General features: G+C 41.7%; 1 protein-coding gene across 2 annotated transcripts in view; it reads left to right on the top strand.

Annotated features, from left to right (window-relative positions):
* ETV5 (ETS variant transcription factor 5) overlaps positions 1–14,242 on the top strand; it is a 60,174-nt gene that overhangs the window by 30,766 nt on the left and 15,166 nt on the right. For both annotated transcript variants that reach the window (XM_027061242.2, XM_053221107.1), the window contains exons 8-9: positions 10,102–10,361; positions 12,369–12,428. In XM_027061242.2, the coding sequence (XP_026917043.1) occupies positions 10,102–10,361; positions 12,369–12,428 (320 nt within the window). The remainder of the gene's footprint in view (positions 1–10,101; positions 10,362–12,368; positions 12,429–14,242) is intronic.

Below are 14,242 nucleotides of genomic sequence, written 5' to 3' on the forward strand. Positions count from 1 at the left end.
TCCTGGTGTGTCTGCAGGGATTATTAAGTAAGGAGGAGGGATGAGGTGGAGCATTAGATTTGGTATTTGAAATACTTAAACAAACGTTCTACCACGTGTAAGGGGAAATTATTTCATGTTAAATCTCTTTGATTCATAGTCCCCCCTCAATCCCTGTTTCTTATCCAGGGGGCTTGTGTAAGGACAATGTTTGTCCTCCCACAGCCCCGGCAGACAGGTTTGTCACCAGGCTACCCAGCCCCCTCCCACAAGGGGGAGGTTTGATACCTGAGATGTAGGAGTGTCTTCCCTCAGGGGTCCAAAGAGACAGAGGCAGGGACCAGAAACCAGGTGTTTTCTTTTTAGGGGGGATTCCTCCCTGAACTTTGCCTGTCCGTCTTGGATTTACCTCCCCTACACGCTGCCATTGGGAATATGGGTCTAGAATAAAAAGACCTTGCACACACTGGGCGGGTACAGAGATCCTTGAGAGAACTGGGGTGAAGGGCAGAGTCCTAAATTGATGAAGTAAAAGCACCACTGAGGCAGTTAGTCTTCTACCCCAGGGCACTGTAGTTGCAAAGTTGCAAGGGTACAGGAGTTCCCGTGGAATTACTCAAGATGCAAATTCCTCACTCCACCCTTGATTTTGAGTTTGGTGTGTCTGGGGCATAGCCTGGATACTTCACTGTCCCACTTGGAGAAATCACTTTCCGGCTGTCTCTTCTGCCCCCATCCTTACTCCACCCCACCTTTTCCTTAAGCGTCAAGTACCCAGTACTCTGAATTTTGTTCTCTTGCCCTTGTCTGTTATTAACGGGGGTGTCCATGTGATATTTGTGTGATGCAAAATACATCAGAAACGTGGCAAATGATTTTGCTTGTAGATACTGGAGAGCACACAGAAAATGAGGCAAACTAAAATCTCTGGTCTGATTTTGTAAAAGTAACAATAATTGCGTGTGTGTGAGAATAAGCTTAATAATCCCACCTCTAATAATTGTTACGCCTGCCTGAAATGGGGTAGATTACGTTTTTTTGTAGTTTGCTAGCTTTTTGTTTAAGCAATATTACTTCAAAAGTAACCCCCTAACAAAAATATATGGCATTTTGCAGGATAGAAGGAACTACGGCCTTATTTGAGCTTTTTATTAACAGTCCTGTAACAGAGCAGAGTGAAATACACTATTTCATAGATAAGAATATTAGGCCTCAGAGCAGCTAAGGGACTTCCTAATGGTCACATAGCCAAATACAAGGGCCTACATTTAGAAACCAAAACATTAATTCATAACTGCACCATTTGTTTTGGTTATGATGGCAGGGGGGTAGTGGGGGGGAGCGTTGCTAACTGCCAGAACTTTATCCATGTCTTAAATTACAAAATCCTACTAAATTCCTACTTCACTTATCTAAACTCATGTTGTGACAGGTATCTTTTTTGTTTTGCTCACAGTATGCCTTATCTCTGCAGTTGAATAAACTTTTTGAAGTTTAAAAACCATGCTTTAGACCCTTCTTGGCCTGGTATCTTACTTGTCCTCAGTGTATGTTTATTGATAGTGATAGCAGTTTGCTAGGATTATACTTTAAACAACATAATCTAGGCAAAAGTATATTCTTAATTTTCTGAATGATCTTAGTATATAATTCTTCACAACTCATAAGTTATTTTTAGAAGATAAATACTGTGTTTAGAAGCCATGATTTATATTTGTGATTTCCTCCCCCACAAGGAGGGAAAAAAAAAAAATAAACCATGTAATTTGGCATGTTGAGACATGTTCCATTTATCCTTAAAGACCAGCCGCTCCTTAAAGAGTGGGTGTGTTTTTCATTCAGCCATCCTGATCTCAAAAGTTTTTTCATCATACTGTTTATGATGTGATGTTTACATGGGCTAGGTGGAGGAATTTAGAAAATGTTCCTACCTTATATACCCATTGTACCGGTCAGGTATGATTTTGTCCTTCGTTATATACCATTTCTCATTACAACTCAAGGTGAAGGAGTCCCCACAATTCCATTGAAAGGGCTCCACTAGGAAATTTATCATCGAAGAATTTTGGGATACCCTGCTCTCTCACCCAGCATCAAGAAGCACAACATTTAAGAGAGTACTGCTAGTGGAAGAATCCCCCACTTCTTGATGTTCCCCAGAGGCATCAGTGTTGTAATAGGCTATCCTGCTGAAATTGATAGAGTGCTCCCAAGTCCTCAAGAAAGGGTCAGTTAGGCACAGCATCTTCTAGAAGAGCAAATCGCCTAACCCGTTTGAGAAAGTTCTGTCCCTCAGTGGTTCTGATCAAGGTTTCAAAGCTTAAAGGAATGAGCTTAAGTGTTCTGGAATTGTGATTTGATAGATAACTACTCATTCCCTGAAGATGCTATGTTTAATATACTCAAGTCTTTCTGCTGTTTGTACTTCCCCTCTTAAAGTCCATCCCCAATAAATTGCCATTCATTTTTGTCCTTTAGATTTTGTAGTTTTTAGAGAGGGAGGAACTTGACTGCGAGTCATATTTGTAGCCTGGCCTGGAATGAAGTGAATGTGTCTGACGCATCTGCTCTCCACGCACGGCTGTTAATAGCATGTTATGTATGGCAGCACACATTCACTTTGGGATCCGAAACTGAGTCTCTGAGATGCTTAATGGAGCCTTCTTTGACAGGCTGAATAATGTACTTCTGATGGTTACAGTGTGGGGTGTTTGTAGTTCCTGAATCTTAAGAAGGCTTGTTTGTAGCATTTCACCATGTTTACTATAGGTTTTGTTGTTGTTGTTGTTGTTGTTACCTTTTGTCAAGCTAAAGGAAATTTCCTTGTATTCTTCGTTTACTCAGAGTTTTTAATATGAATGGATGTTGAATTTGATCATTTTTTCTGCCTCTGTTGAGCTGATCAAATGAATTTTCTCCTTCCATTTCTTAAATGTGGTGAGTTACACTGGTTTATATGCAACCAGCATTGTATTCGTGTGATAAACCCAACTTACTGGTTATGGGTTACCTTTTTTAACATCGCCGGACTTTGTATTCCAGTATGGTATTTCGGACTTCTTAAAAATTTTGTAATGTTTTATCTATTTTTGATAGAGACAGAGTGCAAGTCGGAGAGGGACAGAGAGTAAGGGAGACACAGAATCCAAAGCAGGTTCCAGGCTCCTGCCAGCACAGAGCCTGACACGGGGCTTAACCTCGCGAACCGTGAGATCATGACCTGAGCTGAAGTCAGACGCTCAACCGATGAGCCCCTGTATTTAGGACTTGTGCATCACTATCTATGATTGAGGATAATGTATAATTTTCCTTTCTTGTATTATCCTTGTTGGGTTTTAACATTAAAGTAATTTTCATCAGATAAATAGAGGGTGTCCCCCTTTTAATGTATACTAGAATAGCGCATGTGAAATTGGAATTTTTTATTCCTTGAATTTTTGGAAGAATTTACCAGTAAACCATTTGGGCCTGGTATTTTCTTTGTGGGAAGATTTTTAATTACTAGTTAAGCGTCTTCACTTTTCTAGTCCTGCTCTGAATTTCTATTTAGTTGAGTGAATTTAATAAATTACTTTTTCTGGGAAATTTTCCATTTGGTGTGAGTTTTAAAATTAATTGCCGTGAAATCTCTAGTTAGTCCTTGGCAGACAATATCATTTGTCTTTTCAACAAATCAGCTTCAGTTTTGCTCATCCTCTCTATTAGATGTTTTCTATTTCATTGATTTCTCTCGGCTCTTACGAAAATAATTTTATTATTTCTACTTTCTTTCAGTTTACTGTTTTTCTTTTCCTAACTGCTTTGGTTGGATGATTCACTCGTTAATTTCTTAGCTTTTTGTCTTTATAGTATAAACACATAACCAAATAAAACTTCTCCTAAGGCTGGGGTGACCATACATTCAGTTTTTCCCAGGTCAATATGGTTTATGCCTTATCTGGAAGTCACTACTCATACCTTTCCTTTTTACTCCCCAAAATGTCCTGATTTGGATAACCAGTTATTTGATTTCCCTACCCAAGTCCTGCTTCAGCTGCATACCACAAGTCCTGACTGAAATTAATTCTGATTTGATTTAAAAGCTCAGTTCTAAGTGTTTTCTATTTTTTTTTCTCTCAATCCTGTAGTTCTTTAAAAATATATTTCTTAATTTCCAAACATGGGAGTTTTCTAGCTGTCTGGACTATATGATTTTTGTTTAAATACCATCAAGGGAGTATTTAAAAGCAGTTATAGAAACAGTATGGGCTCCGGAGTTAGGCCTGGGATTGAGTCCCGGGAGCTCTGCTGTTTCCTATCTGTATGACCTCAGGCAGGCACTTAAATTGTCTAAGCTTGGGTTTCTTCATGTGAAAATGGAAGAAGAGTAGATAACTTCCCACATAGAAACATTGGGTGGGTTAAATGAAATCATACTGGCACAGAGAAGGTACTCAATAAATGCTAGCTTCTATGACACTTTTACTTTTTAAAGATTGCTTTTATAATCCATAAAGAAAGCTATTAAAGGAATCTTCCTAAAATGATACAGATACCACAACTGAGGAACTTCTGATGCTTCATCGGTCGATGCTAGGTTTTTAACGGGTGAAACTCCCTTTATCTATAATCTTTTCATCGTCAGACTTATTAGTGTTGTACATATAAAACTAATACTTTCGGCAGCTGATACTCTGGGGACATCTTGTATTTCCATCACCTTCCTTCTTGCATGTTTGATGTTGGGAAACCAGACAAACATCCAGGCCTTTAAAGGGCATATTTTGTTCCTCCTCTATCAATGTTTTATCACAGTTTAGATGGTCCAGTTTGCATGTACACAGTGCTGACAGACCTCACAGAGCCCTGAGAGCTTTTGCAGAGTTCTGTGCTGTGCTTTTAGGGAGTGTTTGAGTTTTGTTTTGCAACAGTGTCTGGCTCTTGGTTTATGGCAGGAAAATAAACATTAGTGTGAAATAAATGTGAATGAAAATCAGCACTTTCATTGTGAGAAAGGAGAATGGATTTTGGGTAGGCAGCTAGTGGACTCTGTTATGTGCGTGTGATAATTTTCTCCCAGTTCCTTAAGATCTCCCCTTACATTTGTGTAGCTTCTGAATTTAGTTTATTGGGGGTTGGGGGATGAGATGGGGCAGTTGATGGTGGTGTTTGAAGGTAGTGTATATTGAGAACTTAACAGTGTGCCAGGGGTGGTTTCATGCATTGGTTTATATAATCTTTACAACAGACCTTTGGAGAGGTATCCGGGTTGTCCTTACTTTATTGACAAGGAAAATGAGGCTCAGAGCGGTTATATAACTCACCCAAGGTCACACAGCCAATAAGTGGTAAAGATTGGATTTCAGCCCAGGATCTTCTGCCTTCACAGCTATGCTGCTTTCCTGTTGTATCTTCTCTTAGCCTAAATGGAAACGTTAAGTACATGGTATTGGTTTCTTGGCCGATTTTATGTATCCTCTCCCAGCTGGCCTCTGAACCATGGCTACTTTACCTGGCACCCATAGCCACTGTGTAGCCTTCATCAGATCCACACTTTTCTCCTTTCTTCCTCTAAGCATTGTGTTTACTCTGTGTGTTGGCAGCAGAAACTGAAAAGGAAATGCAGAAAAAGCATCTAACGGTTTTCATAACGTAAACCAAATGTTGGTAGCGTGGGTGAGCTCTTGGGAGGAAAGGCGCTATATAAATCTGACAAATAAATAAATAACTGTTTCTTTAAATAAACTGGCACTGAAAAAGCCTTAATCCGTAACCTATTGAATTTAAGCTCACCCAATAGTCAGAAATCTCCTTTTGCTCACCAACTGTGAGTTCACCACAGCCTGGGGAGTTCTCTTGGGATGACGGGTTGGGGGAGGAAGGGGGGAGAGGGGGGTGAGCAGGAGAAGGGGTTTGTTAGGAACCAAGCTGCCTCTCCATTGAAAATGATTGCCTGCCTCAGTAAACAAGAGGCATCTTTGTCATTGCTGTATCATATATACAACACATTCTTAGATACTTCAAAAGGATTGCGGAAAGGGGAAGGGGTTCAAATGAAGGGCAGTGAGTAAAGTTCACGGGATGTATTTTAAGGACAAGAACGGAATTACTTTACTCATCTCTGCAAATAAAAGCCATTATCAACAGCAAGCTCTGAGAGAATCTTTCTCCAAGTATGTTGGTTCCGTGACCTACCCTTAAGATCCCCTTTGCCACTGCCACTCCCTCAAAACAAACCCGGCCTGAACCATCCCAATTATAGACTCTGTTCTGCAGATCCCAGGCCCTTAAGCACCGTGCACCATTCAAGTGCAGCTTGGGGGAGGGACAGGGGCTGCTGGCTGGTGCCCATATGGAAGTACCTTTTCCTGAAGGGACCACACCGGGCCGACTCTAAAGTTTCATTCTGGAAGCTGAGAAGATAGGCACCGAGAGGAAGGGAAGGGCTTGGGCCTGCCAGCAGAGGCTCTGGTTACAGAACTGAGCGGTTCTGTGCCCTCTCGGCGCCATCAAAGGAAGTGACTTGTGGAGGTCACCTTTGAAGATGCGAAGATGGTGGCAGAGAGGAGAGAATGTGGAAGACGTGCCCCTGTTACTGTTCCTTCCTGCTAGCAATAGGTTTGGTACCTGATAAAAATAAGGCCTTGAGAGTATCTTCATCTTTCTCTTCTGCCCACTTCTTCAGAATTTGCTTCAGAAATTTCAGGTTTGCAGTGTGCTGCTGGGGCCTGTGTTCTAAATGTCAAGCCTAAACCCGGGTTTCAAATTTGCACTTCTTCAAAGACCATGGAAGGTTTCCTTAAATAACAGCAACCTTGAAAATCCGCATTCCTGATGAAGTTGCACCGCAATGCAGTCGGTGCCCCGGTGAAAGGCTCTCAGCCCTGAAAGGCTCTCAGCCCGCCGAAGCTTCCGTAGTTTGTAAAGCTTGCTTCATATATTGGCCAGACAAATCCTGATGCCTTTGGTGTCTGGGATGAAAGGATAGGTATTTGTAAAATTGTTTGGTGGTCTTCATGTTGTGACATGATCTTCCGGTGCTGCTTTTGGTAAGGTAGTAAGGAGTCACACAGAGTGAGTGCCATGCTAAACCCCGATCTAAACGATGTTTTATATGCATCCTGATCTCTTCAGTTAAGGATTTCAAATCTTGATGTTCTACAAATCTGCTGGCCACCTGTTGCCACAGATTGATTCAAATCAAGTTTAAATTATCTCAGGAAAACTATTAATAGGGTTCAAGCTAAATTTGGAGGCAGGCCTTAATATGACAGGATTCTATTGTTGATTTTTAAAATACCAGTGAAATTAGTGCTCAGTTTTTTATTTTTCCCTGAACCTTGGCTCCTGCTTTCTACCTGAGGGCATATATTCAGAAATGCTTTTCCTTAAACACATGGATGAGTGCCTTATACATATTTCATGGACTGACATCTCTCTTCGAGGGTTACACTCTCTGACTTCTACACCGGCCCCGCCGAAGTCTACCCCAGTGTGTCAGTGCATATGGCTGTGGCAGAAACCAGGCTCTGTAGACATGATTTTATTTCATCGTTCCAGCAGCATTTTGGTGGCTGATACACCCCCATGTTACAGAGGAGGAAACTGAAGCCAAGAAAATCTGCCCTCTGTCACTTTCCTTTTTACAGCACTGCCTTTCCAACAAAGAAAGGCCAGTTGGCACCGTTTCAGATTTTTCTGACAGCTAAAGGGTATTTTCTTAATAATTTTTCTAATTTTTGAATGTTTGTTTATTTTTGAGAGAGAGAGAGAGAGAGAGCACAAGCGGGGCAGGGGCAGAGAGAGAGGGAGACACAGAATCTGAAGCAGGCTCTGCACTGTGAGCACAGAGCCAGACGCAGGGCTCCGACCCACAAACCGTGAGGTCATGACCTGGGCCAAAGTCAGATGCTTAACCGACCTGAGCCACCCAGGCGTCCCTCCGACAGCTAAAGGATGTTATGATATTCAATTAAGAATAAAAGCGTTTTATGGTTCTGTCTTATTATAAGATAATAATGCATATTTATTAAATTGTAGATGAACAAAAAAAAATCACCTAAAATCATAATCAACCAAAGATAAGCAGTATTCACATTTAGGTGCAGCTCTTCCCAGGATTTTGTATGACACCACAAATACTTTTTTTTTCATAAGTACTTTTTATTTTTGCAAAAATTTGATGTTCTTTGTACTTTTTCACAATATATCAAAAATACCTTTCCAGGTTCTTACATATTTGTATATTACATCACATTTGTTGCTTTCAACTGAGTAGCCATATCATAATGTACTGAGCCACATTGGTGCCCATCCTTGTAGCTAACAGCGCTTTTTATGTGCCAGGCACAGATTTATTAGCTGCCTGTTCATCCTCCAAGTAACCAGGACAAACCTGTTCTCTCTTAGTACTTTTCCAATTACTAATGAACTTGAACCTTTTGTTTGTTTATGATCATTAGTATTTCTTCTTTACTGATTTTCCTATCTGTATTCTTAACCCATTTTTTTCTATCAGGATATTCATAATTTTTTTTTAACGTTCATTTATATTTGAGATAGAAAGAGACAGAGCGTGAGCGGGGAAGGGGCAGAAACAGAGAGGGAGACACAGAACCTGAAGCAGGCTCCAGACTCTGAGCTGTCAGCCCAGAGCCCGACACGGGGCTCGGGCTCAAACTCCTCAACCACGAGATCATGACCTAAGCTGAAGCCAGACACTCAACCGACTGAGCCACCCAGGCGCCATAGGATATTCATTCTTTACTGATTTTTAAAGGCTGCTTCTGTCAACAAATTTAACAGTGCTGTATCTGTTAGAGACTTTTCCCCAGCTTGTTTTAGTTTGGGTTTTGTTTATTTTTTCTGGTATTTTCTGACTGTTACAGATGTTTTCTTCAGTTTGTTTTCTTTTTATTTTGTTTGTGGTGTTTTTTGAACTATAGAGATTTATACAATGAGGAATATCCATATTTATCTCGATGATTTCTGCTGTTGGTATGATGTGTAGAAAGGTTTTCCCTCACTCCAAGATCATATATTTTCATATATATATTTACTCTACCACTAAGGTTTCACATTGAAATCTTGAATCCATATGAAATTGGTTTTGACATATGGTATAAAACAGGATCTAACTTTTCCGCCAGTAATTTGAAATGCTAAAACTTTAGCAAGTACTAGATTTTAGAATACACTCGACATTTTATGACTTCACATTCAGTTCCTTTGATATGCCTATCTTTCATTCCTTGTATTACTGTTTTAATTATTGCAATTTTACAAAAGTTGTGAATATCTAATAGAAATAGAAAATCATTATTTCTTTTCAACAATTATTTAATATTTTAAATAAAGTTTAGAATCATTTTGTCCGGTTGATTTTGGGAAGGCATTGCTTTTACAGAATAATTTTCAGGGAACCAATGGCTTCAAAATCCTAAATATTTCCTCTTTAATTAAATTTTCTTTCTTTTCCTCCAAAAATAGTTTTAAGGGTTTTTTTTAAAGGTTTTTATTATTTATTTTTGAGAGAGAGAGAGAGAGAGAGAGAGAGAGAACATGCAAGCAGGGGAGGGGCAGAGAATCAGAAGCAGGGTTCAAAAGCACGAACTGTGAGATCCTGACCTGAGCCAAAGGTAGATGGTTAACTGATTGAGCCACCCAGGTACCCCCAGGTTTAAGGTTTTTATTCTTATATGGCTTACACATTTCCTGATTATCCCTGAGGTTTTATGTTTTTGATTGCTATTATGAATGGGAGTTTTAAATTACATTTTCTAAGTGGTGAATTTGTACTCTTTGGTCTTTAAAATTAGTTCTGTCTACAGGGGAAAGAATGAATGAACTAGTAAGCATATGTATATGTTAGTACTATTTGCAGATAAGTGGTCTGATATATTTAGGTACATAATCTGGCCCAACTGTACAGATAGACTGTGCATGAAATAAACATGCATGGGAGATAAGAGGCTACCATGTCATTGCTTTGATTGCTTTTTTGCCACTCCCTTACTCAAGAAGTCTGAAATATGCCGTATAATTTTGGGAAGAGGGTGTCTGAACTTCTAATTCCCAGTACTAAATCATAGTAGGTATTTATCATGTTCTTAGTTAAAAACTGTAACTACTTTCTTCTTACAGATTTCAGAGACAACTGTCTGAACCCTGCCACCCCTTCCCTCCTCAGTCAGGAGTTCCTGGAGATAATCGCCCCAATTACCACCGGCAAATGTCCGAACCTATTGTCCCTGCAGCTCCCCCACCCCCTCAGGGATTCAAACAAGAATACCATGATCCACTCTATGAACATGGGGTCCCAGGCATGCCAGGCCCCCCAACACATGGGTTCCAGTCACCAATGGGCATCAAGCAGGAGCCCCGGGATTACTGCGTTGATTCAGGTTAGCATAAAATCATGCCACTCCTTTCTTCATTCTCTCATTTATCTGTCTGGTCGGTATTGTCTTCTGTGTGCAGGGCCGTAGGGAATCATTTTATAAAAATCACCCTCTAAGAACTTAGGAGCTAGTGAAGCAGACTTGTTGATGCATAACCAAATACAGAACAAAACAGAAAAGCCATCGGATGGTAGGAAGTGCAGGAGGCATTCAAAAGTGGTGGGGAGTACTCGTCCGAGTCCAAGACTGAAGCTCCCGTCTTGGCAATGCCCTTTTTAAGACCCCTTATCTTAGGGTCACTGGACAAAGGAAATACCATGTCTGCATTTTAGTCCTGCCCCTAGCTTCATGGATTTCTTTTTGAATACAGTAGACTCATAAACTCCCAGTGTGAGCATAAGGAAAAGGGTCCACATGGAGGGTGGGATTCTTTCTGTTCTTGGAATGAATGGTACTCTGAGAACACACCTGGGGTGACATAGCAGTACAGAGTGCTGGGTGCACCATGGAAAAGGTGGTCTTGATTGCTTCGTGGGATTCACTGCCCTGCTGCAATGCTTTCATTGGGGGAAGTTCCTGGTAACCTTCAGAGGCTGCTGGTGTACATGGGGAGAGGTAACATGTTAGGGCACTTAGGGCACCCGTTGTCTGGTTATAGGACCTCTCGTCTAGAAATGGAAGCATTTCAGGAAGTTTAAGCTGTACTTGGGAGCTTTCCCCCTGCCACCCCCCACACTACTCACTAACTACATACCTTACAGGCCAGACACATTAAATGAGGTCATTAGGGGAGAGGAGGGTGGGAATTCTACAGTTTGCACATTTAGAAACTGTTTCCTCCTCCTCTTTTCCTCTTCTTTCAGAAATTGCTTAAACTTTTTCACTCTTTTCTTGCAGTTGGTGCTAAGGGAATTTGAGGGTGGTGTGTGGGTTTTCAGCCTTTTCCATGGGTGTTTTTCTTGAAGGCTCTGGGGAGGGGTGGGGCAGTATGTATTTGAATGGTTTTTGCAAATGGAATAGGATATAGAATTTGCTCTTGGCCTTCTGGGAGATAATATGTAGATTGATTAATTCAGGCAGAAATGGGTTATGAGAAAGCCTGGGGAGGTAGACAGAAGGCAGACATCTGTTGCTTTATGATAAAAAAAAAAATCAAGTGTATAGGTATTGAGCGCTTATAAAATTCCCACTGGGCTTTCCTTCTGAAGGCTTTGATGTATTTTTCTCAGGAGCTGGCATGACCAGCAACATTTTTCCTTTGGGATTGACATTTTAATCTGTCCTGATGAGTTTTTCACCCCAGACTATCCCTGAATTCAAGACATTCAGCAGATGTTACCATATCTGTAATTTGTGTGTCCCAACTGGGCACAACTCAGCTCACCAGCTTTCCTCTCCATAGACACCTTGATAATGTAATGCTTGAAGAAGAGTTCACTTGAGCATGGGTTTGATTCTACCAGCTCCAACATGGGGAAATGTACTTGCAAACTACAATCCCCTCCCTCCTGCCAGCTCTTGTCCTAGCTTCCTAACCTCAAATCCCCTCATCTCTTGGGCCTAAAAAGCAAAGAGTAGAATTGAATGTGACCATCCGCTGTAAAGGGGGGCAAATTAGGGAAGATCTAAAGCACCCCTCCTCCCTCTCCAAACCCCAAAGCTCCCAAGTCAGTTAGAAACAGAAGGCCAAGCTTGGCCTGTTGAAAGCCAGTTTCTTTTTCTACCATTAACTGTGTTAGCAAATTTCCAAAATGTTATGAGAATGAAGCATCGTTTTTCCCTCCTAGTTCTCTTGATTAGGAGTCCAAGAGTCCTACTTTCAAATGGTGGGTGACAGTGTTCCCCATGTTACTTATTAGGGTGGTACCTCTTTCCTAGGACAGGACCAGAAAGACATGACCTTGGGGTAGGGGAAGCTTTAGGGGGCCTTACTGGAGAGCTGCAGTTCAGCCCATATGCTGATTCACCCGCAGAAACCATTGACAGCGTGTGTGTCTGTTTCTCTTTCAGAAGTGCCTAACTGCCAGTCGTCCTATATCAGAGGGGGGTATTTCTCCAGCAACCATGAAGGCAAGTAATGCTTTTTAAAATAATATTCAAGGAAGCTTAACATGCTCAGCTTCCAGGCTCAGATGTGAGATCAGAGGTTAAGCCTTTCTTAAGTCATGAAAATGGGAGCTAATTGATGGTAATCTTCAGTTATCTTGAGGCACGCTCCTGAACACAGTGAGCGCCACCATCAGTTTCAATAGTAAGGACTCTAACTTTTAGGAGTCTATGGAATAACATGAAGAAAAAATAAACCAAGCTGGTTTCCACATTTCCATTCAAGGAGGTTTTATATGGCTGTATATGTAACATTATTGGCCTAAACTGGAACTGGGGAACTATGTCACAACTTGAGATGGTGGGTTTAGGACTTCTTCTCTGGACACTTAAACAGGAAATGGGTTTTTTTCTTAGAACATTTTCCACAGAAGTTTGTCTTGTCTTTTGTCATATATATCTGTCTTCAAATACGTACAGCAGTGTGATTCCCCAAACCCATAGCATGAGCTTCACCTGGGATTTGTTAGAAATGCAGGTTCTCAGGACCTGCTCCCCGCCCCCCCCCCCCAAAATGGAATCAGAGGCTTCAGGGCTGGAGTCCAGGAGTCTGTGTTGTGACAGGCCCTCCTGGTGATCCTGATGGGCTCTCAAGTTTTAGAACTACTATTGTGTCATGAGTTGCAGCTTTGGCTGCATGTTAGAATCAGCTAGGGAGCTTTTAAATTTTTTTTTAATGTTTATTTACTTTTGAGAAAGAGAGAGAGCACACACACGCATGCGCGCCTGGGGCGGGGTGGGGGGGCAGAGAGCCAAGGAGACACAGAATCCAAATCGGGCTCTGAGCTGTCAGCACAGAGCCCAACACGGGGCTCGAGCCCACGAACTGCAAGATCATGACCTGAGCCAAAAATCAGACGTTTAACCAACTGAGATACCCAGGTGCCCCCCAGCTAGGGAGCTTTTAAAACTTTTGGTGTTCAGGCTTCACCCAGAACAAGTAACTCAGAAATTCTGGGGTGGAGCTTAGGCATTAGTTTTTAAAGTTCTCCAGGTGACTCCAATGTGTACCCAAGGTTGACAACCACTGTTCTCTAGAGGTTTTGAGGAGGTTTGAAAAAGCTAATAAAACAGCACTAGGAAGCATCTGCTCATTTTTGTAAGCTACCGGTTTACAAGCATGATTTCTATGGGTAGCTGCTTCCCACTGTCCTAGTGAGAGAGAAGACCCAGTGTGGTTGCATTGGGTGCCTGAGAATATTCTGAGTGCGTGTCCAGCCCTGGGAAGGAAGGGCTGTCTACCGGACCTCTGACTGCGACCGGCACAGCTGTGCAGGGCTCTCTTCCAGGTTCCCGAATGTTTCTGCGGCAGCAGTTGATGTCTGCAGCAGGCAGACTGGGAGGGAGTGGGGGAAGAGAGGGAGGAAAACATTTTGCATAATTACAACATTTAGGAAGGAGCATGCTCTTAAAGGAAATATTTTTAGTAAAGCTTTGGGCTGCTTACTACACACAGAATATCTGGCGAGTTTATGTGTTTTCCCCCTCCTCTTTCCCATTCCTTTCCCTGACCCCACACACATCGGGGAAGCTACTTGCAAAGAGACCTGCATTCTTAATTGCTCTAAATTACTGTGACGTGGGTTTTTTTCTCCTTCTTATTTATATATGCTTGACCACAGGCGCCAGTTAGTGGAACAAGTGTTTCTGATTGGCATCTGTGATTACTAAGATAGCCGGCCCGCCTTAGCGTTCACCTGGAATCTCTGCAGAGCGCGTGAATCTTTCATTTCCACTTGGCTCTTCACACAGGTCCTTCCTTCCTGCCACCTTCAGTG

This window comes from Acinonyx jubatus, chromosome C2 (genome assembly GCF_027475565.1).
Source record: "Acinonyx jubatus isolate Ajub_Pintada_27869175 chromosome C2, VMU_Ajub_asm_v1.0, whole genome shotgun sequence".
NCBI lineage: Eukaryota > Metazoa > Chordata > Mammalia > Carnivora > Felidae > Acinonyx > Acinonyx jubatus.